This window comes from Pteropus alecto, unplaced genomic scaffold (assembly GCF_000325575.1).
Source record: "Pteropus alecto unplaced genomic scaffold, ASM32557v1 scaffold103, whole genome shotgun sequence".
In the NCBI taxonomy this organism is placed as follows: Eukaryota; Metazoa; Chordata; class Mammalia; order Chiroptera; family Pteropodidae; genus Pteropus; species Pteropus alecto.
Genome location: NW_006436288.1, coordinates 13435958 through 13463435, shown reverse-complemented (window position 1 = coordinate 13463435; position 27478 = coordinate 13435958). Strand labels below are relative to the sequence as shown.

Below are 27478 nucleotides of genomic sequence, written 5' to 3'. Positions count from 1 at the left end.
GCTTACAGACCATAGATCATATAGATCATAGACCATGTCCTGAGTGAACCTGAGAGGCAATAAATAGATAACTGGCACAGGATATGACTGCCTATAACCCTGAGCCTTTCACTTGTGTCTGGCTCATAATTGAGAAAGAAAGAAAAAGCAGCCAATGACATACAGGAAATGAGGTAGCTCTCACAGCTAGGCCTCACTATTATTGCCAACTAATCAGATGCCCACACCTAAGCCATGTTCTCCTAAAGAACATAAACATCCACTTGAAGCAAGGTCACTGTACAACCCTCAAAATACCAAACATCCTCCTCTCTTGGTAAATTAATTACTGCCACTTCACTTTGTTACTAGTCACAGCTTTATCCCCACTTTAGTCTGCCCTCCTTGTAAATCAGGTTTATTGAGATGCCCTGTCATAGAATTGTCGCTATTTCTGACAGCATCCAATCCAAAGCAAGTTTCCACTTCCTTAGACTGTCCCCAAAATTATCCAAATGAATACCAAACCCTTTAATAGGTTCTCTCTAAACCCTCTAAGACATCCCACAGTTCTCCAGGGTATGTGTTCTCCCTCCCTGCAATGAGTAATAAACTTAACTGATCAAATACAGGTTTGTTCTTGGGGTTTTTGACTGAAGAGAATTGACAGAATAAGTGAGTACTAAGGATTTCTTAACCAAAAGAATATTTGGAATATTTCCTCAAAAGCTTAAGGTATCCAGAAGTTCAAGATGGGTGAGGGATTGGAGGAAGAACATCCCCCGACTTTAAATTATTTAAGGACTACTAAGTAGTTTTCTTCTCCCATTTAATGTTCTAAAAATAATTTCTTAAAACCTAGATTATAGTTTAGTTTGTTTTTTTTCTTTTTCTGCTTTGTTTTTTAATTTTTTTTTGTTAAGCTAGCTGAGTCAGAAACATTGACTTTTTGTTAAGGGAATGATAGTCTTAGAATACTAATCTGTAATTAATAGCACCCTTCCCCAAATAACCTTGATAATAGTTTATTTCTATAAGTGTTTTTATGTCAACAAAACTCCATAGGAACCCAGAGTAAAACTAATAGCAATTTTTAAGAGTTAGCAAATAGAGATAAGAACAATAAAGTTATTTTTATAACAGCCCATCTACATAAGACATACTGAATATTTTGAATACAGTCAAATCATAAAACACTTAACTGAGTGCAAATAAAATTGTTTTCTTTTCTCTTAATTTTCTGGGAGCCCTGTTCTCCTCAGACTTCAGGACTGACACATGGAATTCATCTTCCTGATGGAGAAGCTTCTCACTTTCATTCTCTAGTCACTTCCACAAAGCTGTGGAAGCTTCCCAAGATTCTTTCTCGACTCCGAAGGGCCTTGGGAAACCTGCATTCCCTTCCACCATTAAAATCTCTACATTTTTAATATATGAGAGGAAAAAAAGTGTTCGAATGTTAGAATGTAATACTTGTTTCTAAGCAGTGGTTCTGATCCTTGCACGGTCTACTTATGCATAGTTAGAATGAGTCAGTTGTTAACAGTTCTCTGTAATGAAAAATACCCATGACTTAGTAAATGGATATTTGAATTTTCTTTATGATGTGCCTGGTCATGCACATAATTAACTGAATATGTGACTATCCAAGAATTATGATTTTTGAGTGTATAGTTTCTAGTCTGAGTAGTTACCATTTTATCCTACTGAAAAATTAGTGGTTCTTTAATCTCATGTGGACACAATCTAAACAAGCCTTTTTAAATTATGGCTATCCAGCAAAATTATGTAGTCTTATTCCACTAATTCGTTTATTTATTCAAAAATATCTTTGAATATCCATTATATGCCAGATACTGTGTTAAGTGCTGAGGTTACAAAAATGAAAAAGTCTCCAACCCTTGATGGATGTCCACACAAGAGAATCTTAACATTTCACTGGATTTGGTGGTGTTCTAGTTACTTACCTGCATGCCTTCCTACTCCTTTTTTGTGTGTTTTGGTAAGACTGTTGCAATAAGAGGAGAAAAATTATAATATTCAGTAGCATCAGTAAATTTTGATACACGCTGGGTATGAACTAGGCCCTTTGTGGGCAAAATGACATTAAAAGAATACCATTCTGCCCTGAGGGAGCCCATGGGGCAGATGCCTTAATGGAGTCCCGTCCCACTGGAGAAGGGAGAGCTACTGTTAGTTTTGACTCTACCACAGTTTCTAAACCTAGAGCATTCAACAGATTTCAGAGGTTTCAGGTCAGCTTCCATCCCTAACCCTACCCACATGATGTAAGATCCTTGTCTCCTAAAGCTCGAACATGTGCTGGTCACTAGCAGAGTAATAGGTGATTGATCATCTGATCTCCTTTGACTACCTCTCTAACAGTCCACCTTCACAGACCACCAGCCCTTATCAACCCAGATTCTTCTCTGAGCCTGAGTTGATCTAGTGTTATTTGTCTGTCTGTGTCTGTCTGTCTGTCTCCTCGTGTTCCTGTATCATCACCTCAGGTCAGCTCTTTAGATTCATATGACTGACCTCCACCCCTCAGGCCATTTGGTATTTGTTTTTTAGAAGTATTCTTGTAAACAGATTTTCACCTAAAATTTAAGTCTTAATAATGAATCAGATAAGGAAAATAGCACACTTGGGCTATGGATAGCTGATGATTCATTACCAAAATCCTGTTGAAGACTGTTAAAGGTAGTCATTTTCAAATCATAAAACAACATAAGAAAAATTTTTAAATGGAAACTATTCTGTTTTTGCTTAGTTTAAGTGTCCTTTGAGTTGATGTGAACCAAGTAGCAACTGATCATTTTCCTTAACCTTTTAAAGAAGGCTTATCCAAATTCTTACTCCCTCAGATTTTACTGTATTTGTGCACAGTGAATTCAGTGAGAAATAATTTCAATTCTATACTATCCCTTATCTTAATTCTCAAATCCAAAAAAATTCTGAAAACCAAACACTCTTTTTGTAACTCATTTATTGGCAAAACTGGACCTGAACTAATGTGGCCTATTTAAATTCTTTGGTTATCTACCCTACTGGGCCACTTACATGGTTTGCTGCAGAAATATTAATGTGATTACAGGGTGCTGCCCTTAATATTTCATGTGTATTATATATGCACAATATTAATATTTTTTAATTTAAAAAATCTGAATTCTGAAACACATCTGCCTCCAAGGAATTATAGACATATGTATAGAGCATCAATGGCAGAGTGGTTTAAGAGGGTACTTTATTTGTAAGTATGTGAGGTGATGAATATTGACTTATTGCAGTAATCATGTTGCAATACATACATGTATCATCAGATCATCATGTTGTACACATGAAACTAGTACAGTGTTATGTATCAATTATATCAATAAAACGGGTGGGAGGGCCCTTTAATATTGTAGATAGTTTTTAGTTTTGATAAATTAGTTCATGTAAACAAAACAATTTTTTTTAAAAAAACTTAATTTTCTGCTAACTTTCACTTTATTCCTAGATTTAATAATTCTATAGTTGGGGGTTAAATATAGGAAGTGTAACTATGAATGTGTATATCTATCGATTTCTTGTACCGACAAAATGAAGGCTAACATAATCAGGATAACTATTGATTATAGCCATGATCATAGATACAAGGAAAAAAAGAGCCTCTGAATTGGAGATTGTATAGCTATGTCTATATACAAAAAATGATCAGTAATGATATTCTTGTATATTTTTAAGGGGAGAAGTGCCAAAAGCAATTTTATTAGTTCTTGTTTCCTCCACATTTTAACGGACTGTAAATTCACATACCAGTGATTTCAGAAGCAATGAATATGATGACGTTTCCCACCTACCCAGGGAACCTTAAAACCATTCAAGTCAAACTATTTAACTCTTTAATTAAAGTGGGATGGAACTGATCTAGTTTCTGAATGGTCCTAAAGAATGATTTTATTTATTAACACAAGGGTGTTTTTCTGGAAATTGATATTTTCAAACTTAATGCAGTGATTATGTTTTTACTTGGAATCTTCTCCTCCGTTTTTCCTTATTCTGTGCAGATTATCAACGCCTGATGACTGTGGCAGAAGGCATCACCACACTCTTGTTCCCATTTCAATGGCAGCATGTTTATGTGCCCATCCTCCCTGCATCTCTGCTACATTTTCTTGATGCTCCTGTCCCTTATCTGATGGGCCTTCAGTCAAAAGAAGGAACTGATCGTTCTAAACTAGAACTTCCTCAAGAGGTAAAACTTATAATGAATGATGAAGCATTTGCTGTTTATTGATTCAGTTCAAGGCTACTTCCATTATGTAGCATTGTCTTTGTCCAAACTGTGTCTCTGACTGTTCTGAATCTCCCAAGTAGGTCTGGCGCAGAGCCTGAGCCATAGAATGCAGATCCTGACTCCTGGTTACTGTGGCATAGTCATTAATTAAATATGGTTCAAAACAGGACAGTGGCACATTTTCACAGCTCTAAATTTGTGAAGATGTAAACAATAGTAGTATTATCTAGTTGCTTTATTATTCTAATAGCATTTCTTTTCCCCATTCATGTTATAAATTTTGTTTTTAAACGATACTGCCCAATTTTAACATCCTTTAAAATCATTGCATTAATTGAGGTGAATTTGATTCTTGACCTCCATCGAATGAAAAGTAACATCTTTCAGCAAGCTAGGGATAATGGAAATATCAAATACTTTAGTATTCTTTGTTTTCAGACCTAAGGCTAGTTATCAACTTTTTCTAAATGGCACCTTGTCTAGGTGGTTGAGACAAAAATTTTAACCCCTAGCTTTTAGGCCACCTTAAAGTTACTATGCTTTCCATGTGTTATATTTTCAAATGTCTAAAAAGAAAATAAACAGGAATTCTTGAAAGCATTCGAGTCTAATTCTGAGCTGTTGTTAATGGTATTCAGAATTGCAGTGTAAAACGCTTGAAATGAAATATCGATGAGAGTGCCATGGCCTATTAAAAAACATAAAATAGTTAATTACATTATATTATTAGCTATTAGCACCTTTCTTAATAAAATCTTTCATGCTGTGCTTCACTTTTTTTTCTTATTTCCCATAGAGATTCTCATTTTAATAAGTGAATTTAAAATAACACACTAAGCCACAGCCATTATACCCAGTAATGATTCCTGTAATCATCCATTGCTTACTTTATTCTAATGAATGTTTCTCTACCAAAATTAACATTTTCGTTCAGAGGAAAATAGCTTGATTCCGATCATATAAAATAAACATGCAAACCGTCTTGCTCTTTTAGAGTTCTCTGCTTTGGCCTCCCTATTATATCTGTTACCTGAGCTCTCTTATATTGTCTTTTATTGATTTAATCTAAGTATCTTGTTGGTTCAGAGAAGTTGATTCTTTAAATAAATTTTCAAGGAAAAAGAAACAGACTAGTCAAATGCATTTTGTTCTAAAGACTTAGTGACATGTTTCAGTTTCTTGAGTATCTGACCTATTTGTTAATCAAATGATATTTTATAAGATAATTTGTATAGCTGTATAAATATTATCTTTCCATTTTTGTATGAGTAATAATTGTTGAGAATTTTTAAATACTACCTTGATGTAGTTCTAGTTAGGAAATTTTTCTGTCTCTGACTCTAAAGATAAACTTAATAATTCTTACAATAATATCTGTGATTCTCATTTTTCGCTCACTAATTCACCACTATTTAATAAACATACATACTCGTCTATTTATAGAGTAAAATAACATGAAATAACCTGAACCAGCTGTCAAAATAGCAGTGATTCTGTATAGAAAGTATAAATTAGTACATGACTATTTTAGAAGAATATGTTAACTGTCTATCTTTGCTTTTGTATCATTTTACCATGAGGTGAAATAATCTACTTCACATAATTTGGGGGAGGAAGTAGGTATAAAAATAGCCTTTAAAAGTGATTTAAATACACTCACTAGTAATACTCATCACCCCTCTTTGTTCCCTGAAAACTGTGAAATAAAATAATAGCTAAAAATAATGACAGGGCTTCCTAGAATAGTTGTGAAAATGATGTTTACGAAATGATTATTTTAAGAAGGTACAATTTTAGCCGGTAGCTAACTAATGTAACTACATAGACTTATAATTAACCACCCACTCACTTTCCCCACGATTCCAAAATGATAGGCACAGGTAGCCATTTGTTGTATTGTTTCTTGGCGGGGGGTGGTGAGGGAGTGGGGGAATGATGGTGGAAGGATGTAGCACCAAGGATTAATTGCATAGAATGATGCCTCACTTTCTACCATTCTTACTCATCTTTATAGTAAATGGTGGACAAAAAATCAAGAGACAACTGAAGTGGAATTGCTTTGGCCACTTTGTTTTCGCTATATCTTGCCTTGAGATTCTATGGGGATGTTTTAAATGTTATCCTCTGGCTTACCCTTATGCCAGCTTAAACTTCAGCCTTTGAGAAACCAGATCCCTTACTTAGCATGGAGAGAGCTGCCCTGGCCTCACATTTCCTCCTCCTGCCTACATTTTTGGGGTCCACAAAATGACCATCTCCTTGAGCCTTATTCTTTCATTCAGCAAATAGTCGTCTCATATATTACTGGTGTAGGGTACATTGGAAGACATCAAGATAAGTAAGAGGTGATTTCTGCTTTCTAAAATAAGTCATTTATCAATATCAACATAGGCTGAAAATATATTTTAGTAAAAGGAATGAATGAACTTAGAAGATAAACAGAGGAAATCAAAATGCCTTTAGGACAGGGACATAAGAATGTTTCATGGCAGAAGAGATAATTAAGCTTCAAGTCTTTTCTTTCTTTTGTGGGAATGTTTGTTGTTCTTCATTGAAAGTAATTACAAATCATGAAGGCTTCTGGGCATTGTCAATCAGTAAAATTATAGAAATATTTAGTTCTAAAACAATATAAGATTGAGATGGCAAGTATAGTTTTTGTTGTGTACTAATACTTACTGAGCTCCTGTAGAATTATTTTAATTTAATGGTATTATAAGTGAGAATGGCATCAGAATACTCTGTTGTATGGAGTCCATATGTGTTTTAGAAAATGACTTTTTGGCTTTTATTCAATAAATTTTTGTAACACAAATTCACATTTCCTATTTCTACTTTGTGATAATCAAAGCCCCAGCTTGGGCCTTTCTCAGCAGACATAGGCGGGTATGAGAGGCTTGTGTGAACATGAAGACAGGCCAGGAGCTGTGGTGCTGGAACACCCACCTTGCCACACACTCAACAGTGATTACATGAGTATAACAAGCTTTAAAATTTCCCCAAATGTATCATTTTTTCTTTTCATAGGAGAAGGCGGGGGCTAGAAAAGGATAGCAGGAAGGCATTACTGAAGGAGACAGTACAAAATGTAAGTGGTGGGAGGTTGCTGTTTAACATTTAGATTAGCAAATTAGTGGATTTTTTTCTTTCATTTTTAAAGATATTGAATCATCTATTTGAGTTCTGGTAACCTACTTTCTCCCTTGAAGCTTTTTAGTATATCCTGCTTTGTAGCGACTGTAGGAATATAAAGATGTGGATTTAAAGAAAGCTGTAGGCGGTACTACTGTCTTCGGCATGATGTGACTTCCGCTCTTTGTTTATGAAAAACTATTGACATTGAAGATGAGGAAAAATGCATTAAAAACTCCCACCAGGCTCTTGAGGATACATACCTGGGACAGGTGTCCGGAAGTCACCTACCTTCTTGGGCCTCAGTTTCTTCATCTGCAGAATTAAATGGGTTGGATTCAAAGGTTACTTCAGATTTGAAGAAATCGTTGTTGATTCTCTGTTTTTGTATGGAAGAATATCTTGAGTTTTTATTGAGCTTGACTTGGAACTTTGCTACACTTCTTGCTTTCAGTATCTAACATGCAGAGAAGGGATCAAAAGAGAGAAAGAGAGATACAACTGTTTTCTCCCCTCTTTTCACCTTACCATGACATTCCGAATCAGAGGACAGTGTGGATTCTCTCCTTGCTGATGGAGGTGTAGCGGGGGTGGATGGGGAAACATGAGGTAAAGCTTCCTATTCTGTTTGTTGACTCCCACCCCGTGCCCTGTGTTCAGGCCCTGAGGTAGCCAGGATCAGTTTTACGTGATGGGCTTCACTTTTGCATCCCCCTCCCACCTACCTACCCAGGAGCAGAGTTTTCCTTTACACTGACAACCCGGTTCCGATGAAGAGGGTCTGAACAGTAAAAGTAAAATACTGTTTTGGAGTCTACTATAATCAAATACCTGAGGGATAATCAGAATTTTATGCAGGTACTGGGCCCTCGAATTTTCCATATCTACTTGAAGAATATTTAAAAGTCTTTTTATTCAAAACCTAGAGTATAAGCAAACTCAAAAAAAACACTTCCTTTGATTTCTATCTCTTTTCCTCAACTCAAAAATATCTCCTGAGTCAACTCTTAATTATCCAAGGGTTAATCATTTATATTTCTGCGAGGACCACCTCCACCACCTCTATGTTCCTCCTGCTGTTTGTCTAATGACTTCGGAAATGGTTTTGTTGTCCAAGAGGTTGAAGCTAATTTTGGATAAAGTGAAAATTTATGGATTTTCTGTGAAGTGGATTGCTCTTCGCCATTTTCATCCCATTTGGGGGGTACTACAGCTGCTAAGTTTTAGCAATTATTGTTAATTCTAAATTACAACTTAAATTAGAGCAGTGGAGTGGCATAGAAAGTTTAAGCTCATTCAGTGAGAATTGTACCCAGTACCTTCAGTTTGTAAGGTCCTATCAGTCTGTGCACCTTTACCCATATGGGAATGCTTAACGGATGCCGTATATTACAGAATCATGCCCTGACTATAATAAAATGATGAGACACAGAGAAAATTACATATTTGTATTAAATATGGCATAAAATACTCACATGGGGGAAATGCTAGCAATAGAGATTTATTTTTAAAGAATAAATTCTTAACCTTGAGAAGGTTTGCATAAGAGACAGCATAATCTATGATTTTGTTTCTAATAGCAAGAATATTTTAGAACATAAAATGCCTTTATTTTAAAACCTTTATATTTCTTTTTTCTCTTTCAGGCTAATTTGTGTTTTGTGGATATTGACAACCATTTCATCGAGTTGCCTGAAGAATTTCCACAGTTCCCCAATAAAGTGGATTTTATCCAAGAACTCTCTGAAGTTCTTCTTCAATTTGGGATCCCTCCTGAAGGCAGTCTAGATTGCAGTGAGAGTGCCACCAAACTGAAGAATCTGGTTCTGAAAGACTTGGTGAACGACAAGAAGAATGGCAATGTCTCCACTAACAGCATCAGTATGTACGAGTTACTCAAAGGCAACGAAACCATAGCTCGCCTCCAGGCTCTGGCCAAGCGGACCGGTGTGACTGTGGAAAAAATGGACCTCTCTGCCTCTCTGGGTGAAAAAGAAAAGGATTTGAAACTGCATTGTGAAGAGGCAGAACTGAGAGACTACCAGCTCAACGTACAGCTCCGAGAGGTCTTTGCTAACCGCTTTACACAGATGTTTGCAGATTACGAGGCGTTTGTGATTCAGACTGCCCAAGACATGGAGTCCTGGCTGACCAACCGGGAGCAGATGCAGAACTTCGACAAAGTAAAAAGAACCATAGTTTCCTTTTCTATGGTTCTTAGTGGTCTGTGTCACTTGGTTTTGTTAACTTCTTTTTAAACACTGATATTTCCTCTCTCCTTTTCCATTAATAACTTTTCTTTACCAGTATTTTACACTAGATATAATGATTTCATAGGAAAGCAAATCAAATCATCCAGCTGGTCATTTGAATTGTGTATTAAATTGCCTTTAATCTTATTTTAAATTTTTCTATATGTTGAAAATTCTTGAATTATAGGAACTGAAATCTCATAGTTTTTTCAAATCTGTTAATACTATCTGACCTAAGAGTTTCATGTACTCTTAGTTAAGGATGAAGTCTAGTTAAATAAGTACTATTCCTTTTCTAATAAATGCTTATTTTTATATTTTTGTCTTCAACCTATAATGAAGTCACAAGTTGTCCATGTAAAGGTAACAAACAGTTTAGTTTCAGAAGCCACATTTTTATCTCATTCTAAGATCAAAAGAGAGAGAGAGTGAATAAGTTAAGTTTCATGACTGTAGGTCTAAGGCTCTGTTCCACTTTGGGGGAAGAGGTGACAGAAAATAGCACCAACTTTCAGTTGTCTGACTGATGTTGACGCTTCTTTCTAAGGTTTACAATAGAATATTCTTCTGCTAGTTTTTCTTGACATACCTACTAGATTTTTTTCCCCCAAGACAAAAGCGCTTAGGGATGGGCATTAACTCTTTCAAGTCACCAGGGTATAGTTCAGTCCTCTGCCTCTGTGGTTGCTGAGGCATGATATTACTATCAGAATGAATTACGACACTTTTCACTAAATGGTATCTTTATGTCATGAAAGATCTCTCAGCGGGGCTTGTACATTTTAAGAGGCTAATCCACTGTCTTGGAGCATCTGGCAAATAAATATTAATTAAAAAATTCTGTAAAGGTGGGTAGTATAAAAGATTATTTTCTGATTTCATCAGATTTTTTTTCAGACGGAGAATATAAACCGTATTGAACAGTTAAGTTCCAGTACACTTTATGTTTGAGAAAACTTCTTTAATAAATTAAGAATCCTTCTTTTCTCCAAATGTATGCCTTCTCATTAAGCTTAACTATTTTTCCACATTTTCCACATTTTTTCCTATCCAGCTCAGAACCTCTCTGTGTGCACTCTTGATTTATCCTTGGGGCAATTCAAATTCTTATCTAAATTGAGCACTGGTACTTTCTTCCTTCCTAATCTTTATGTAGCTTCAAACTATAAATGGAATCTTTTTATAGAATCCCTAGAGAAATGAAAGTTTCATGTTGGAATCCAGAAGGCTTGTAATCATCTCATTTTTCACTAGGAAGATTTACAGGACTATCACATAGTAGTCTGGTAAGCCAAGTCTTTGCTGACCCTAAATGTTGTTGTCTATGAGGGTCTGAATATCAAAAGCCAGACATTTTGCCCATTTAGGAAAAACTTTTTGCTCTATAAAAAGAAAACTTGATGTTTGTCTGTAAAATACCCCTTGAAGAGGTGAACTGATTTCTAGAGACTCTTGTGACTCTTTCTCTGCCTATTTGGATTTATGTAAATACATCTGAACTGCAGAGGCACTTAAATTGAGTAAGTGGTTTCCGTAAGGAAGTTTTTAAAAGGCTTCCAAAATTTCAGAATGAAAAATAAATATGCTAGGAAGAATGTAATGAGCATTAGGGAGAGTAACTTTATGTCACAACTTACCCTTCCACCTTTTCCATTCTATCTTCTGCCAAACTGCATCTGCTCTAAAGAATGAAAAGTCAGACTAACCCAGCAGCTGAAATAGTAATTCACTTCCAGATTTCAGCTAGTACCAAACCGGGACTAGAATTCCTACATACGCATAGACCTGAAGAACTGCAGAAAACCAAAGAACATTTTGAATTAAAAACTTACTGCAATTTACTGAACCACTCCATGCAGGAGACAAGCTGGTAGTTAGCAGGAACGTATGGCTGGTTGAACACGTTTTCCAAAGCTTTGGCTTGCTTCAGATGGTTTTTTAAGCAGTGCTGTTTTTAATTGTTAAGGCCCAGACTGTTCTGTCAGCACAGGTCTGGAAGGAGTTTGATCTTGAATTAACACTCATCCATCAGTGTCTATAACAGAGTTGGAGCCTAGAAAAACATCCATTTGAAGAAGAACAAAAAGATTGTACCCATAAACACAGACTCTATTGGTTTTATTTAACGTTATTACTTATGTGTATATCATCATATCAATTAATCACCTCACTGCCTTATGACTTGGAGGTATATTGCAAAGGCTAGGAATAGAGGGCAGAAGAAATTACAGCTCGTTGGGGATGGGGATCAAATTTAATGGTAAGTGAAGAAGATGATTGATGATCATGTAGCCACTGATTCACCATCTTTCACTAATGATGCTCTCTTTTCGACATAATGGCCATGACAAGCAAAATGTAAATCAATTTTGAAAGGTAGGATCAGTGATAAAGACCTAAGTGACCTAAGTTCCATGAATTTAGAAGAGAGGATGGAAAAATGAATTTTTAAGAATTTTTGAATTTCGGAGGTGTCAGTTTTGTATAAGATTAAAAAAATGACCTTAGCAAGAAATAATTTTTGGATTTATCATATAGTATTGAGATGGTCTCTTTGCACTAATAATTTTTTAATTATCTCATTACAGGCTTCCTTTCTGTCTGACCAGCCTGAGCCATACCTGCCATTTCTCTCACGCTTCATTGAAACACAGATGTTTGCCACCTTTATTGATAATAAAATTATGTCTCAGTGGGAGGAGAAAGATTCTTTGCTTCGGGTCTTTGACTCTCGGATTGAGAAGATAAGACTGTATAATGTAAGGGCACCCACTTTGAGGACATCTATATATCAGAAATGCAGCACTTTAAAAGAAGCAGGTACATTTGCTATCCCTTTTAAAATTAACTTAAAATCCACCATTATTTGTTTTCATATGTTATTGGCCTTATAAACCACAAAATTAATTTTTAGTTTTAGACTTCATGGTTAATCTTTGTACTATATTAAGAGGTGCTTTCGTTAATTATATTTCTTTGTTTCCGAGTTCATGTCCATCCATTCCTACTTGATGTTTCTCTTCTCTTAGAAAAAGCAATAACAAATTGAATGAAGTAAAACCACAAAGTTGCTATGGTTTTGGTCTTATTCTATCTTGCTGCTTATGTTGCCGTTTTACTTCTCACTTCTTTTCTCTTTATCCAGGAAAACATAAGTGTTAATTTAAAATAATAAATCTGAGATGCTACATAACTAAAACAGTCTGTTTATTTTAGTGGCGCCATTAATTATAATAGCTTCATTTATTGAAATTAAATCTCCGGATTCTTGTATTCAAATTAGAGGTTTCCCAAATCAGACACCAGTTTTTCTCTCAAAGAGAATTATGAGTCTTGGCTAGTCCTGTCTAGCGGTGTAATATAGGCCACTAAAAAAATCATATTAATAGACAACGTTTACTGAGTATTTACTATGTAATGGGCACTATATCAGCTATTTTACATGTCTTCTTGCACTTGATGCTAATGCTGAGGCAGGTAGAGGCACATTTACTTTTGTTTTATAACTGTCCTCATTTTACAGTTGAGAAAATTGAGTAAGTAACTTGTTTTGCATAGCTAGTGATCGGTGAAGTCATGATTTGAACCCGGTTTGATTGATTCTCGACCCTGAAGCCATACTACCATGTTAGCTGTTCATTCAATAAAGAAACGTGTAAAATGTACCAATCCACACGATTTTATACATTTATACCTGGTTCGCCAGATAAACTGATATTTATCACCTGAGTGTCCCCTTCTTTTATACATTTTCCTTCAAACATAGGAGCTATTTGGAAGCAGTTTTTCCTCTGGAGAAAAAGGAGACAGCAAATGTGGGGTTTCTTTGCTCTGCCTTTGTTGCTTGTCTTTCTCGCTTATTTAAATAGATCAAAGTCACAGGTCTTGTGAAGCTGTAGTTGAAGCATATTTAAGGAAAGAAGTATGTAAATGATGTCTTTTATGTAGCTTTAGCAGTCTCTCTGAGAACTCTCTGGAACATCATCCTACTATATTCTCACTTAAGAGAGTAGATCCTTGGAGCCCTTCAGGAAGTGGCAGTTAGTTCTGTTTCTGGAAATTGAGGGAGTAGAATGAATGAAATTGTCTGTGCCTGCTCAGAGAGTAGTGTGACTTTCAGTGCTTAAACGGCCATATGAATAGCATAATGCTGATTTCCTTCCTCTCTTCCTGACAGGGTTTTTTTTTTTTAATGGAGCTAAGCACCGATTATTTTGTGTGCTTCCAGAAAATCTTTTCAATTAAAATAGATTTTCTCTCAGCCTCTCAAAGAGTTTGATACTCCCACTATCTTGACAGAAATTATATAATACTCTTGAAAATGTACCATTACAGATTTAACATATATGAAAATGAGATTCAGCCAAAGCAGTAGTCTCCCAGGAACTTAAATTTATCAAAGACTTTTCAAAAAAGTTAGAGGAGGCAGCTGGCCGTGACTATGTCAATCTCTCAAAGAGGGTGCAGTTATTTCTTTTATCGGGTTGGGATTTTGTTGTCAACATTGGATTTTTATTGTGTAACTTTTGTTGTTTTGCTTTTGTTTTTGTTTTTCCTGTAACTAAAAAGAATTTTGATTTGCAGGTGAACTCTTTAGGCAGAGGCTAGCTGCTGTTGACATTGTGGCACCAGAACCTCATGATTTCTGTGCAGAAAGGCAACAAGTTGATAGTAATGCAGAGTTTTCTTTTTCCTTACCAATCACAGAAAATAATATTGGCACAAACCCTTGAAAGTATAACCACAGGCCCATGACTTCTCAAAGCAGGCATTTAATCATTTCTGAATGTTCAGTATTCACTTGTGATGTAATCATAGAAAAGTAAAATTGCATTGTGTCCCCTCTGGCAGTCTTAAATGTAAACCCAAGAATAATTTATTGTGAATTACGATTTTTATTTTTAAAAAGCTTCCTAACTAAAGGAGAGTAACTCAGTATTAGATGGATTCCCCTGTCATTTTAAATCCAGTGGAAAAACTGAAGCTACTTTTCCTTTTTTCCTTTCATAAAACAGAGGCACTCATTGGCAGAGACAGAATTTTGTAGTATTTCATGGAACATAAAATTGGCAGGAACTTCAGAAAATTCCATGCTATAAATCTAAGCATTGTGTTGCCTAAACCATCTGTTAATTGTGTTTTATAAATATTAGAAAGCATTGAGAGTATAGATTGGGTTGTAGAGAACCAGGGGGCATCATTGAAAATTAAATATCATTTCACATTAAAACATGGCATCCTTTTGCCCAGCATAGAATGTAGGGATTATATTTCAAGAGAAGTTACAAGTTACTCTTTAAAAACAAAATTAAATTCAAAAAAGTTTTGGATAAATTTTTATGGGTTATAAATAAAAATTAGGGAAATTTAAAGTAGATATTTAACATTAAGTCATAGAGGGTAATAGTGGCTTCTGCAGTGCTTACCTTAATACCATCATCAGACACAAACAGCTGGCTCGAGTGAAGCACTGAGCTCTTGTAACATGGTATTAAGCATGTTCTTTTGATAAGAGTAGTATGTTTCATGGACAGATCCCTCCTGCCCGCCCCCCACCCCAAATATTTTTTAGACTTTGTATAGGGAATAACAAGCAGTACTCAATCCGTTGGTATAAAAGGGGCAAAATAAATTGATTCTATGAAATAGTTATAAAAATACTTTTTTACTACTCTCAAATCCTAAGATTAGCATTTCCCACAGTGTGTTCTATTTATCACACAACCACAATCACTGCTTGTTCTCCTGTTTTAGTAATATGTAGGCAAGGGATTAGAGACATAGTCTTGATTCTCAAATATTACATTTCTTCTCTAAAATTCAGTTGGTAAAAACATTTAAGATTTTTTACCAGAGACATAGTTTACTGTTGCTTGGATTTTTGAGACATCCTCCTAACTTTAAGTGGTTTAAAAATAGATAATTCCTGTCATTAACTTTGCCCTGTTTTATTCTTCAGAAGGTCAGTTTCTTATCCTCTGGACATTTTCTAAATGCCTGCTTATTTTATTTTTCTCTGCATCTGATTTTCCTCTTGATCTAATAAACACTAAGTAACTCCTATTAATGAGAATGTGACTGTTACTAAAAGTAATAAACTTCACACAGTTCTTTGTTTCTGCAAATGGAACCACAAATATTTAATGGGTCTTTCTACAAAAAAGTAAAGTAATAAAAGGCATCTGCTTGCTTTTTCCTTACCTTTACTTGGCTTTCAGGTCAAGGAAAATATTTTATTTGCCATCATTTTCTTTTATGTTATACTTAGAACCATGTTTTCATTAAGAATATTGAATTTCCTACTTAAAGGAAACTATTTCAGTACCAAATTATAGATTTTTCAACCCCACTGCCCTGCTTTTGACAAAGGCAGAAATATCATGAAAATTAATCATCCAGTATTTACTGTAAATTAACCTTTTTATACTTACATTATACTAATTTCTGAAGAGCTTTTGTAAAAATCTACTTCAGAATGTCAGAAAGACTGAGTTCCTTCCTTGTTGGTGCATGAGTAGAAGAAGCATTATTTTTTAAGGCTTAGCCATGAAACGTCTCTCATTTATTATAAATTTAATTTATAGCCCAGTCAATTGAGCAGCGGCTGACGAAAATGGATCATACTGCAATCCACCCACATCTACTTGATATGAAAATTGGTCAAGGCAAATATGAGCAAGGGTTCTTCCCAAAGTTACAGTCCGATGTCTTGGCAACAGGACCAACTAATAACAAGTAAGCACGTTCTTTACTTGAGTGGTTGGTTGAGGAATGAATGAAGTGTGCAGCGCTCTGCAGTTCTAATGGAGTAATGCTTAACCATTAAACATCTCATCAATCTGATTGCTTTATTCAAAGGCCAAATTAATCCATTTGAAATATGAATTGACACTCTGAGTATTTGACTTTTAATTCCATCATGTAAGAAAATTCAAAGATGAGAGATAATTTTTTTTTTAGATAATGTGCCTTTAAGAATAGGTTCACTTTAAATGACCGTGTTTAAATATGGTGCTAATACTGTCTAATGGAATTAGAAAAGTTTTACTTTCATTATCTGTATTAGTTTCCTAGTAACAAAGTACTACAAACTCGGTGACTTAAACCAACAGAAATTTATTCCGTCACAGTTTTGGAGGCTAGAAATCCAAAGTCAAGGTGTTGGCAGGGCCATGCTCCCTCTGAGGCCTCTAGGGGAGGATCCTTCCTCGCCTCTTCCAGCTTCTGGTAGCCCCAGGCATTCCTTGGAATCTAGTAACACAGCTCTGTCTTGTCTTCACATGGCTGTCATCTCTCTGTGTCTGTGTCCGCATTTCCCTCTTCTGGTAAGGACACCAGTCACGTTGGATTAGGGCTCACTCTAATAACTTTATTTTAACTTGATTATATCTGCAAAGCCCCTATTTCCAAATGAAGTCCCATTCACAGGTATTGGGGTTAAAACTTCAACATTTCTTTTTGGGGGGACACAATTCATGTTTATAAAATATCCTGATTGTTTGAATCACTTTGATACAAGTAGGCTATTAATTTTAATAGTTTGATTTGCTTTTGGACAGCATTCGATTGCTCATTCATTCATTTGGCAAATATTTATGGAACCCCTATTATAACATGAGGCACTGTCCTGTTCACTGGAAGTCTAGCAATGAGCAGAACAACAGAAATCTCTGCTTTCAAGTAGGAGGAAACAAACAATAAAGAAATTTAATATGTAAAAATAAGTAACCTGTCAGATAGTGATAAGATTGGTGATGAAAAATAAAGCAGAGAAGGTAAGTAGGGAGTGCTCAGGAGGGGAGGTTTTGATTTTAAAATCTTACTGGCATATTTTCTTGCTATTAATCTTATATATAAACTCAGGGTTTCCCATTTCCACACAGAGCCCCAAGCATTACATTTTCAGGTTTACCAGAAAGAAAAAAGATCTCAAAACTAATCACAGGGTAAAGAGATTTATAGCCATGCCTATATAAATAATTGATCAACTATTAAAGAGAATGTAATAATGCTGCTTATAAGGCAAAAGCAAATAAGCAATCTTTAATGATTCAAGGAATCATTGGTAAAATTATGCTTTGTAAATGAAGTTAATAACGCAAAGAATGAATTACTTAACTAGACCAGGAATGTGCGGACTTCGTAGTAATTTTCTCAAGCAGGTGCTTATTTCTGTTTTGAAAATAAAATTAAATAGTGCATTTTGTCCCACAGAGTGTATAGTGAGATGCTAGTTATATTATGTAAGTCAATATTTATCCTTTTCTTTACCTAAAGCCTTTTACACTTTTCCCTGCCAAGGGAAATGTTCTCTCCTTTATATTCCACTTCCGAGGGCTATCACTAGATCTTTGCACATTTTTTTTTCCTGATATAAACCTGTTCCTTTTGAAAAAAACTATTAAGAAAGGCTACCCTCCTTGGTACCATATTTATAATTATTCAGTGTTCCTCTAGCAGACTGAAATGAGATGATTCAGAAGCTTGAAACCAAAGGCATGCATAAATTATTTTAAAAGAAACAAAAGAAGCAACATTTTCATTTTAAGCTTTTTGTAGATTGGATACTTTATTAATAAATTAAAAATAATAAATTATCAGTATGCAATATGACTTTTCCTGAATGGCAAAAATATAAATTCATTTTTTATATTGTGTATGACTCTGTGCTGTCAAGGATATATACTCAAGTAAATATTCCTAGAATAGTGCAATGAAAACATAGTCAAGACCTGGGAAATTAAAAAAAAATAGTTTGATATAAAATGTTCATTTGAAAATTTAGAATAGTGGAAAGTGATGGGGTAAAACCGCCCATAACATTTGGTGTTGTTTTTTCATTGCATGGATCTTGGTGTGTGTGCACATTCACACTTTTTTTTCTTTACAAAATTAGAATATTGTTTATACAGTGCTGTATCTTGCTTTTTCATTCATTATTATATCAGAAGCACTCTCCCATATTATTTTTAGAAACTTGATTTTTTTTTTTAATGATTCTATTTCATCATATAGCACCTCTTACTGTTGAACACAGGTTGTTTTGAGCACATTTACTTAATTGTAAGTAACTGTTGGTTGTAAAATCTACTATTAACTCAAAAGCTTTTTGGAAAAATCATGCATTTAGCATATTTTTGGAGTGAAAGATACATCCTGATTTCAGGAACATTTAAAAGCCAAAATGAGTGTTGGAATAAAGGAAACAGAATTTGTTACTGCTTATATGCAGTGATGAAAATCTGTAAACGTAAATGTTAGACTGCATCTCTGATTATTTATTTAAAGTGTATTTATAGAAGGGGCAGGTGATGTAATATACTGTGCCAATAAAATGGCTGACAGACATGATACGAGCCCTTAAAGAATTTATAATAGGATTTTATAGAATTATAGGGATAAGTAAGAATAACACACTGTGGTAGGTACTACAGTTGGAGAGTACAAGAAAGGTAACTGATAAAGATTTTGGTGAAACATGTCCTGTGTGCCATCTAAGCTATCTGAAAGATGAATAGAAGTTGGGAGAAAACTTTAGGGACAAAGTCTCAAAGGTGAGAGAGCTTATCCCATTAGAAACACTGAGGTAGTTGAAAATAGGTGGAGTTTTAAGGTAGAAGGAGTGATCAGCTCTACTAAATGTATCAGAGAGTTTGAGGAAGCTAGTAATCGAATGAATAATAGCCATTGCATATGGCAGGTAGAGATATTAGTGGCTTCATCAAGAGCATTTCATGGGAAGAAGCTGATTCGAGATGAACTGAAGATCCAAAGGCAAATCAGTAGAGACTTTACGTCTAAACGTTTCTCTTTAAGCATTGCTACATGAGAAGAGTTAAGAAAGAGATTTAAACGTAATTATAGAGGGTCAAGAGGGATACGCATGGTTTTTCTTAGTTCGAAGAGAAAAATTGGAGAGACAGCACAGGAGGTGACCGATGGAGCAGGCTGAAGAAGGCAAGAGAGAATTGGTCAGGGACACAGATGGAAGAAATAGTTTTGAGCTAAGGCCAGTGTATTTTATACTTAAGGATTAGAAGAAAGATGAGGTGTCTGTGTGTATGTATCATTAAATGAAGGACAAGAGGAAGGAGGCAAGGTAGGTTATCAGTTAAGTGGAGACACTTGAGGGTAAAGCGAAAGATGGAATAGTCTTTGACAAGATTGGGGGAGAGTTGATAAAGGATAGGTAAAGTGGTTCATGGGTAGTCATGAGTGAAATAAAGAACTAATATCCAAGGATATAAGATAAGGGAAGTGAGAGGGTAATATTCATCCAGATTTTGGAGCTCTGTTGGACAGGTAAGATGGAAAGGAGGGGACATTACAGAGGACATACTATGTATTTTTTAACCTCAGTTTTTAAAAAGTACCGATTGTGCTAGGTGCACAGCATTGTGAATATACTACACACCATTGAATTACATGCATCAAATGGATGATTGTATGGTATTTAAATTATATCTCAAAAAAGCCGTTATATATTTAAAAAAAGAAAAATAAGTGTTGCCAGTCTTTTGTTTTGAGCAGTTCATTCTTTCCATTTTAAAGGTAAGTGACCACGTTTTGTGGGTTTGGTGGTGTTCACCTACACCTTCTGTTTTTTTCCAGTCGCTGGGTAAGTCGGAGCGCCACGGCCCAGCGCAGGAAAGACCGCCTTCGGCAGCATTCTGAGCACGTTGGACTGGACAACGACCTGAGGGAGGTATGTGGGCTGCTTTCCTGTGGCGTCTCATACAGGAGCCAGAACTAGGCTCACTCAGCCCAGCACATGTCATTGCATAGGTTATTTCCCATTCTTTTGAAAAAACAGGTTTAGTTGTATTCTAAAATAGTACTCCTTTTGTACTGCCTTATAGCAGAAAACACCCTTTCCCCCTCCCGCCCCCCATTTTTGTAATTTCAGAACATCTGAAATAAGGCTCTAAAACAAGTCTCCTTGTGTAGCACATGTACAAGGCTAAGTTTAAAATACATTTTTGGTTAATATGTCTCCTGTATGGAAAAACATTTTCAGAAGTGTATACATTTCAGTTTCAAGCATAATTTAAACTTAGTAAGTAGAGAGATGTATTTGCCTGTGCTTTGTCCTTGGCTTGCTGACACCATTTTTAAATTTTTTTAAAAATTATTTTTAAATTAAGATCCTATGCTTTATTTGTACTACTTGAAAATAAAATCATAATTATGTATTTGAATAATATTAAGTAAGTTGATTATTTCTTGTGATCAAAAGAAAAATCAGATCTGTTAACTATTTTCTAAACTCAAGTGTGTAGAAATAAAGCACAAAGCATCATTCCAGATGTATACTGCTTTTTGTTGATGTGTTCATACATATATGATTTTAAACATTTTCTTAAGAACTGAAGCATAACATATCTAGTGCTTTTCTTTATGTTACAGTATTTTCTTTCCCCTTCTTTTGCTGTGACTTTATCATATGCATGCTTGTTTTGCTTGTCTCTTTCTCCCATATCCTCTTCTTTTTTGCTTTTCTGTCATTGGCACTTCTCCGTCCTCTTAGCCTTCCGGGGAACTTTTGGTCTGTCAGAACTCCATGGCATTCTGGGAGTGGGATCAGGGTCCACCTCCTCCTGCACGACTTCCTAAAAAATCCTTCTCTGAGTGCTGCCTGGTATGTTCTTTGCCTGAAAGTGCTTTGCAGATGTTCTCGAACCTTGTCTTTGGTGTTCCTTGAATTATCCACATGCGTGAGTGCACATAGACTTAGAATGCCTCACATCACCCTGTGACGTGACCTCTCAGCCTCTCCATTTTGCTCTCCACCTCCAAGCGTGTTTGGTACCTTTTCATGGTAGTGTGTGTTAGCACGAGTATGAGTAATTCTCTACCGTTGGCAGGTAAAACTAATTATTCAAATCTCTAATCCGTGGGATTTGGGGTGAGGGAGCAGATTTAGCAAATTTTTTTTTTTTCCAAAAAGAAATAAATATTCAAACTCCCTTTGATTTAAGCATTTTGCAGAAGTGATTCCTTTTCAGTCAGCTTTTCTTCAGCTAGGTTTTACCTCCACAGCATTTTAATTTACCCTTGTGGTCTATATTTTACGTGGTCAGAAAATTAGGTCATCAGTAGAATCTTAGTGCTAAGGGGAACACCTGAGGTCATCTTGTCCAACTGGACATGATTTACTGAAGTCTAAAACTTGTCCAAAGTTAAATGGACACACAAAGGCGGAGCTGGGCCTACAGCCCAGGACTCTTGACTTCCAGGCCAGTATTCTTCCCAGTCACCTTGCATACCAAGTGGCACTAAACAGTTACTTACCTGAGGGCAAGAGTAACTTTGGACTATTGGCCATATTTTTCCCATTATGACATATTAGCATAAATTAACTTTACAATGGTCTTCTCTTCACAAGTCAATCCCAGTTAGAAGAACAGGATGTTTATTAGAAAATTAAGGGAGAGCCTGTACTAAAGAGCAGTTAGTTCAGAGTTTATTGACTGATAGGATATATTTTCACAGGTAGTTCCTAGTGGTTTGTTGCTTTTGGCTTTGACAAAAGGAGAGCATGGTAGAAATCTCAGAAGAAATCTGAGATAACTTCCCTTTGCAGTAAAATGGACTTTATTATAAAAATATTCCTTGCGAAAGGTTTCTCATTCTCCATTTTCTTCTTAAAATACACCGTTTCCTCCAGCTGCCTCAGAGAATATCCCGTTTTTCTCATCCCTCATTTACTGTAAAGGCACTGCTCTCTTTTTGCAATATGCAGAGGCAGCCTCACTGGCTATGAGGATGCCCGTGCCATCTTCTGTATCCTTTCTGTGCACGCCGATAGAATGTTGCTCATTCTATAGCTTCAGCAGAGATGATCAGGAGACTTTACAGGTGGTTCACTGTTGGCTAATAACTGTCCCCGCCCCATAGGTGTAGTGCTGGGTGCTCAGTAAACATGGCCACTCAAAGGACAGCCACAATCTAGTTTGTTTATGATTATAAAATCGAACATAAACTTTTAAACAGTGCTTAATTTTTAATCCAACTATTGACTTTTAAAAATCTAATTATTCATATATTTTGGAGAAAAAGAGAATGCTAGAGACTCCTTCCTACCCTCTTGCCTGATGATGCTACTCACTCCTTTTCTTCCTAAGCCAACTTTGATTCTTAACTTTTCTTTAGGATTGAGCCTTTCTCTCGTTTCTCTCGTAGTCGTTCTCTTGCCATTTACCCAAGTCCCAGAGACAATAACTGAGGCTGGAAGAGAAACAGAACCCTTTTCACATTCACAAGTTAACATTTGTTTTTACCAACCTTTTATCTATGATTTGTAATATTCCAAATAACATTCATACAACCCGAAATAATAGGAAGTAAAGGTATTATTCTCACATAAGATCCCTGCCTTATGTATCTCAGATTAGTTTTTCTGAAACTTTTCATTTCCTGCTTTTATTTATTTGAAAATGAACCTTCAGAATGTTTCAGTAGACCTTGTTACACTTTATTTCCCTAGTGGTGGCAGTTGTCTCTCATTCTCAATTTTCCTTCTTTCTTTGACCCTCTAAAAAAGATTTAAAGCAGAAGTATACACAAGTGTTCAGGGAACTAAATGCTTGTAGAGTTGATTTGATTTTTAAATCTGTCCTTAAACTGATAGCACTGGAAAGGAAACCGATTGTTTTGTTAATGCAGCCTTTCATCAGGAGGGTTGGGAAGTCGCAGGTAAACAAATAAGTGGAATCCCTAATCAGTGAGATTTTTTAAAAAATTTGTACCAGATTTAATGGATTATTTTTCTTCCAAAGGGGAAATATACTGAATGTACAAAACTATGTTTTATTTAAAGAATGCAAAGGATTTTACACATCTTCACTTATAATTTCAAATTCTCCCCTTAAGACAGTAAGATTTCACATATGTGTCTGTGGGAGGATGCACTGTCTTGCAATCTCTTCTCCCCAACAAACTGCTAGTTTTACTATATAATTTAGAGTAGTTATTTTCTAAATATGGTCCTAAGACACTGGGACTTTGGGAGGATTCTGCCTTGTGATCCTGATGCAAACATAAGATATCTGGAAGAGCTTTTGCAGGTGGCATAGAAAGAGACAGTAAGTGTCGTACCCTAATCACCGTAGTGATTTTTTTTTTTCCTGGAAATCCACTAACCAAAGCTCAAGAGCAGAGGACTGGATTTCTGTGCTCTGAGCCATCACTGTCTCTGAAAGTGATACCATGTTTCCACTTTCTCTTGAGTGTGGAAGAAGGCAAGGGAGGGATGTAGCAAACATGTCACAGAAAACAAGATCGATACCTCCTGCATTTGGAGCACATGACTCCTGATTTTACTGTCCTGACTTGGATTAGAGCAAAGGGTTGGTTTAGGGAGCTCTGCGCAAGAGCTAGAAGTACGTTAAGCCTGTTAATCTGTAGGGAGAGGAGTGGAGGAAACCAGTGATCTGAAAGTCACTGGGTGTACCTGCAGAATCCTGATTTGTAATCCAAACACCCCAATTTTTTCATCCTAACCATGATCCTGACTAATCACAATGTTGGTTATTCCCAATAAAAAGACTAAACTACATGAACTTCCATCTCATTTTGAATGAGTTTCAACTTGATGGGGTTTCTTCTGTCACCCTCATTTTCACAGCAGTTAACAATTTGGGGGCGGGCACGAATGTCCTCTGCCTTTGGAGCACTAAAACTTGTATTGCTGCACGTATGCACATATGGTTTTGTTCCTGCACTTGTTTGTCTAAGGTTAAGTATGTCAGGAGAATATCTGATGTTTATGCATTAAAAATACTCTTTAATTTTTAGAAATATATGCAAGAGGCACGAAGTTTAGGAAAAAACCTGAGGCAACCCAAATTGTCAGACCTCTCTCCCGCAGTGATTGCACAAACCAACTGGAAATTTGTAGAAGGCTTATTAAAAGAATGTAGAATGAAGGTATGTATTACCAATGTGAGGAAACTGCATTTGTTTTTATTCGGTGTACAAGGCTCAGATGAACAGAGTCAACCCCCGTTTGAGCCTATAGCTTCCCTGGAGGAAAATGTGTACTGGGGCCTAAACGTGTGCTTTTTACTGAGGTCAGGAACCTCCGTGGGTTCTCCATTGCCCACAGAGCTAGTGCCAAGGGAGCACTGCACGGTATTTCTTTTTCAGCCATTGCTGTCATCCTCTCCAACATGAATAGATAGATATTAAGTCAGTCAGAAGTTGTGTCAGGGATGTTGTCATCTTATGTGAAAAATGTGTGTCTGTATGTGCACCTGTGTAGAACCTTATCTGTGCCCATACTTCTGTGTGTATATCCCCATGAGGAAGAAGACCTTAGCTGTGTTGTAGGTTTCTCTGTATTACATACTAGTCTACTCTCTGATATCTGTGTTTAGTTTATCAGAGGTAGCAATACAAATCGAAAACCTCAGAACATCACTTTAGCCAATGCTTTCATTCACTGGACGATCATTTCTTGAGGACCTTCTCTGTGTATTCAATAAATGCACTATTTTCAAAGACAGCACTGAATCAGGGACAAGATCCTGCATAAAGGACCTAGGTTCTCTCTCTCTTTACATTTTATAAGAGCAGCTAAGACTGCTGTAAATTAACTTACTTGAAACTGATTTCCATTTCCTTTCTATTTTTCTGGTGCATACTCATGAGCAGAGAAGAGAAAAAAAAATGGAAAAAAAGGAAGGGAAAAAATGAGGCCTGATTCACTCACAAAATAGAATTCTGAAAAAAATTTAGAGCTACTGGTTTGTATTGTGGTTTCTGCCTAAGTACAGTCAAAACTAAGTGCAAATATCTTTAGTATGCTAAGATGCGGGGCCGTGGGAGGCTAGTTATGGAAGGATGGGATTTCAGATTCTGACAGTACATTTTATAGGTCTGGTGTAATTCCCAGAATTACTCAAGTGAGCAGTCTGAAAATTGTCATACATAAACATTTACATGGGGATACTTTAAAACAGCATCGTTATCTCTCGTTAGTGACCCTCTTTCTGACGAAATAGTAAAAGTGTACCTAATATTACTCAAGTTAGTTGACCACAGAGATTAAGACACTATTCCCAGGGTGATTAAAAATCTGCAATTAGAAATATAATTAGGGGAACACAGGTCTCTTGATCCAGTAATAGTCATGTTGGATTTTAGTTTTACTGCTGGGATAACACTTGTGACCACACATGATGTTTTCAGACAAAACGCATGTTGGTGGAGAAGATGGGCCACGAAGCAGTGGAGCTGGGCCATGGAGAAGCAAACATAACCGGCTTGGAGGAGAACACCTTGATCGCCAGCCTCTGTGACCTTCTGGAAAGGATATGGAGCCACGGCTTGCAGGTCAAGCAGGTAACAGTCCCAGGATGCCCGGATGACACGGCCAATGAGGAGCCCTGTTAGGAAATGTAACAAGGAGGAAAAGACATCATAAAAATTAAAGGATGGTCCTTTGTCACAGGATGACCGAAATGTGCCACAAGTGTTTTAATTCTAGAAAAAGAAAGTATAACCCATGATTAGGAGGTGGTTTGGGGTTCTTTCCTGGTAAACAGGAAAGGATGAAACAGCACATTCACTTGTAGAGGCCATATCCTCTGTAAATTCCATTAAGTGTCTACTTCTGTCGCTGTACAGGGGAAAAAAATCAGCCAGAATGAACAGTTCTTTACCATTTTAAGTTACTAGTAATTAGAGGTGGGAAACCTCAAATGCTTTCTTTGCTTTTGTCCCTCTAGTCTCCCTTTCTGGATTTTTTTCTGTTTTGTGCATGTTTCTTCTTTCCCCTTTTTCTTTCTCCTTTTTGCCTGCTTTCTTTCCTCATTGCCATTCCATATGCTGCTAGAGCCTTTTAATTCCATAGTTACATGGAAAGCTAGTATAGAAGGCCTAATTACATACAACTAAGTAACAACCAAGCTGAAGTCAGCAATCTCTGTGCCTGCATTTCTCGCCTCTTGCTTAGTAGCTGCCCTTCTGCCAGTTTTCTCAGTGAGGCAAAGGACGGATGACCTTGTTACACAAGGAGCAGGATGCTCAGAATGTCACAAAGCTGAGAATGGCTGAGCTTGAGTCTCCAGACTTCATAATGGCCATTACAGTGTGAATGATTTTGATGAGAAATTATTTTTTGATGAATTATTTCTTATAAAATGAAAATTTTTATATACCTTGTACTTTCAGGGGAAGTCAGCTTTGTGGTCACATTTAATTCAGTTTCAGGACAGAGAAGAGAAGCAAGAGCATCTTGCAGAATCACCAGGTGAGAGTTCATTGATTGTTTTTAAAGAAGAGGTATCACTGGACCATGTGAAGAATCAGTTCTATATGGCTTTGTCTCTCCATCTTTCTCTCAAGCTGAAACTTATGCCATCTTGTCAGTAGTCGGGTAAAGTAGAGGGAGCAATGTTGTTTATTAGCTGTGAGACCTGGGAAAAGTCACTTGATCTTGGTGATCTTCAACTTCATCCACAAGTTAGAAAAAATAATAATAGCTATGCCAAGACAATGTTGATCAAAGGAGATAACATGCGAATTGTAAAGGACAAGTACAGCAGGTCTTTGAATAACCTCGTTTCATTCATTGTTGTTGCATTATAGCATTGATGAGAAAAAAAGTAGGTTCCTGGCCGGAGCCAATATCTGTGTGGACAGTTCTCTAGGGACTTTGGTTTCCTCCCACATCCCAGAGATGTATGTGTACGTGAGGTGAACTGGCGTGTCTAAGCTGTCCCAGTGTGAGTCAGTGTAGGTGTTGGCATGGGTATGAGTATGCCCTGCATATCCAGGGTGAGCATGCCTGCCTGGTATCCTGAGCTGACAGGAGAGGCTCCGGCCACCC

General features: G+C 36.3%; 1 protein-coding gene across 1 annotated transcript in view; it reads left to right on the top strand.

Annotated features, from left to right (window-relative positions):
- DENND5B (DENN domain containing 5B) overlaps positions 1–27478 on the top strand; it is an 87610-nt gene that overhangs the window by 27978 nt on the left and 32154 nt on the right. The window contains exons 5-12 of the mRNA XM_015590076.2: positions 4032–4219; positions 9040–9576; positions 12234–12465; positions 16230–16380; positions 20257–20350; positions 24442–24573; positions 25837–25989; positions 26821–26899. Coding sequence (XP_015445562.2) covers positions 4032–4219; positions 9040–9576; positions 12234–12465; positions 16230–16380; positions 20257–20350; positions 24442–24573; positions 25837–25989; positions 26821–26899 — 1566 coding nt within the window. The remainder of the gene's footprint in view (positions 1–4031; positions 4220–9039; positions 9577–12233; positions 12466–16229; positions 16381–20256; positions 20351–24441; positions 24574–25836; positions 25990–26820; positions 26900–27478) is intronic.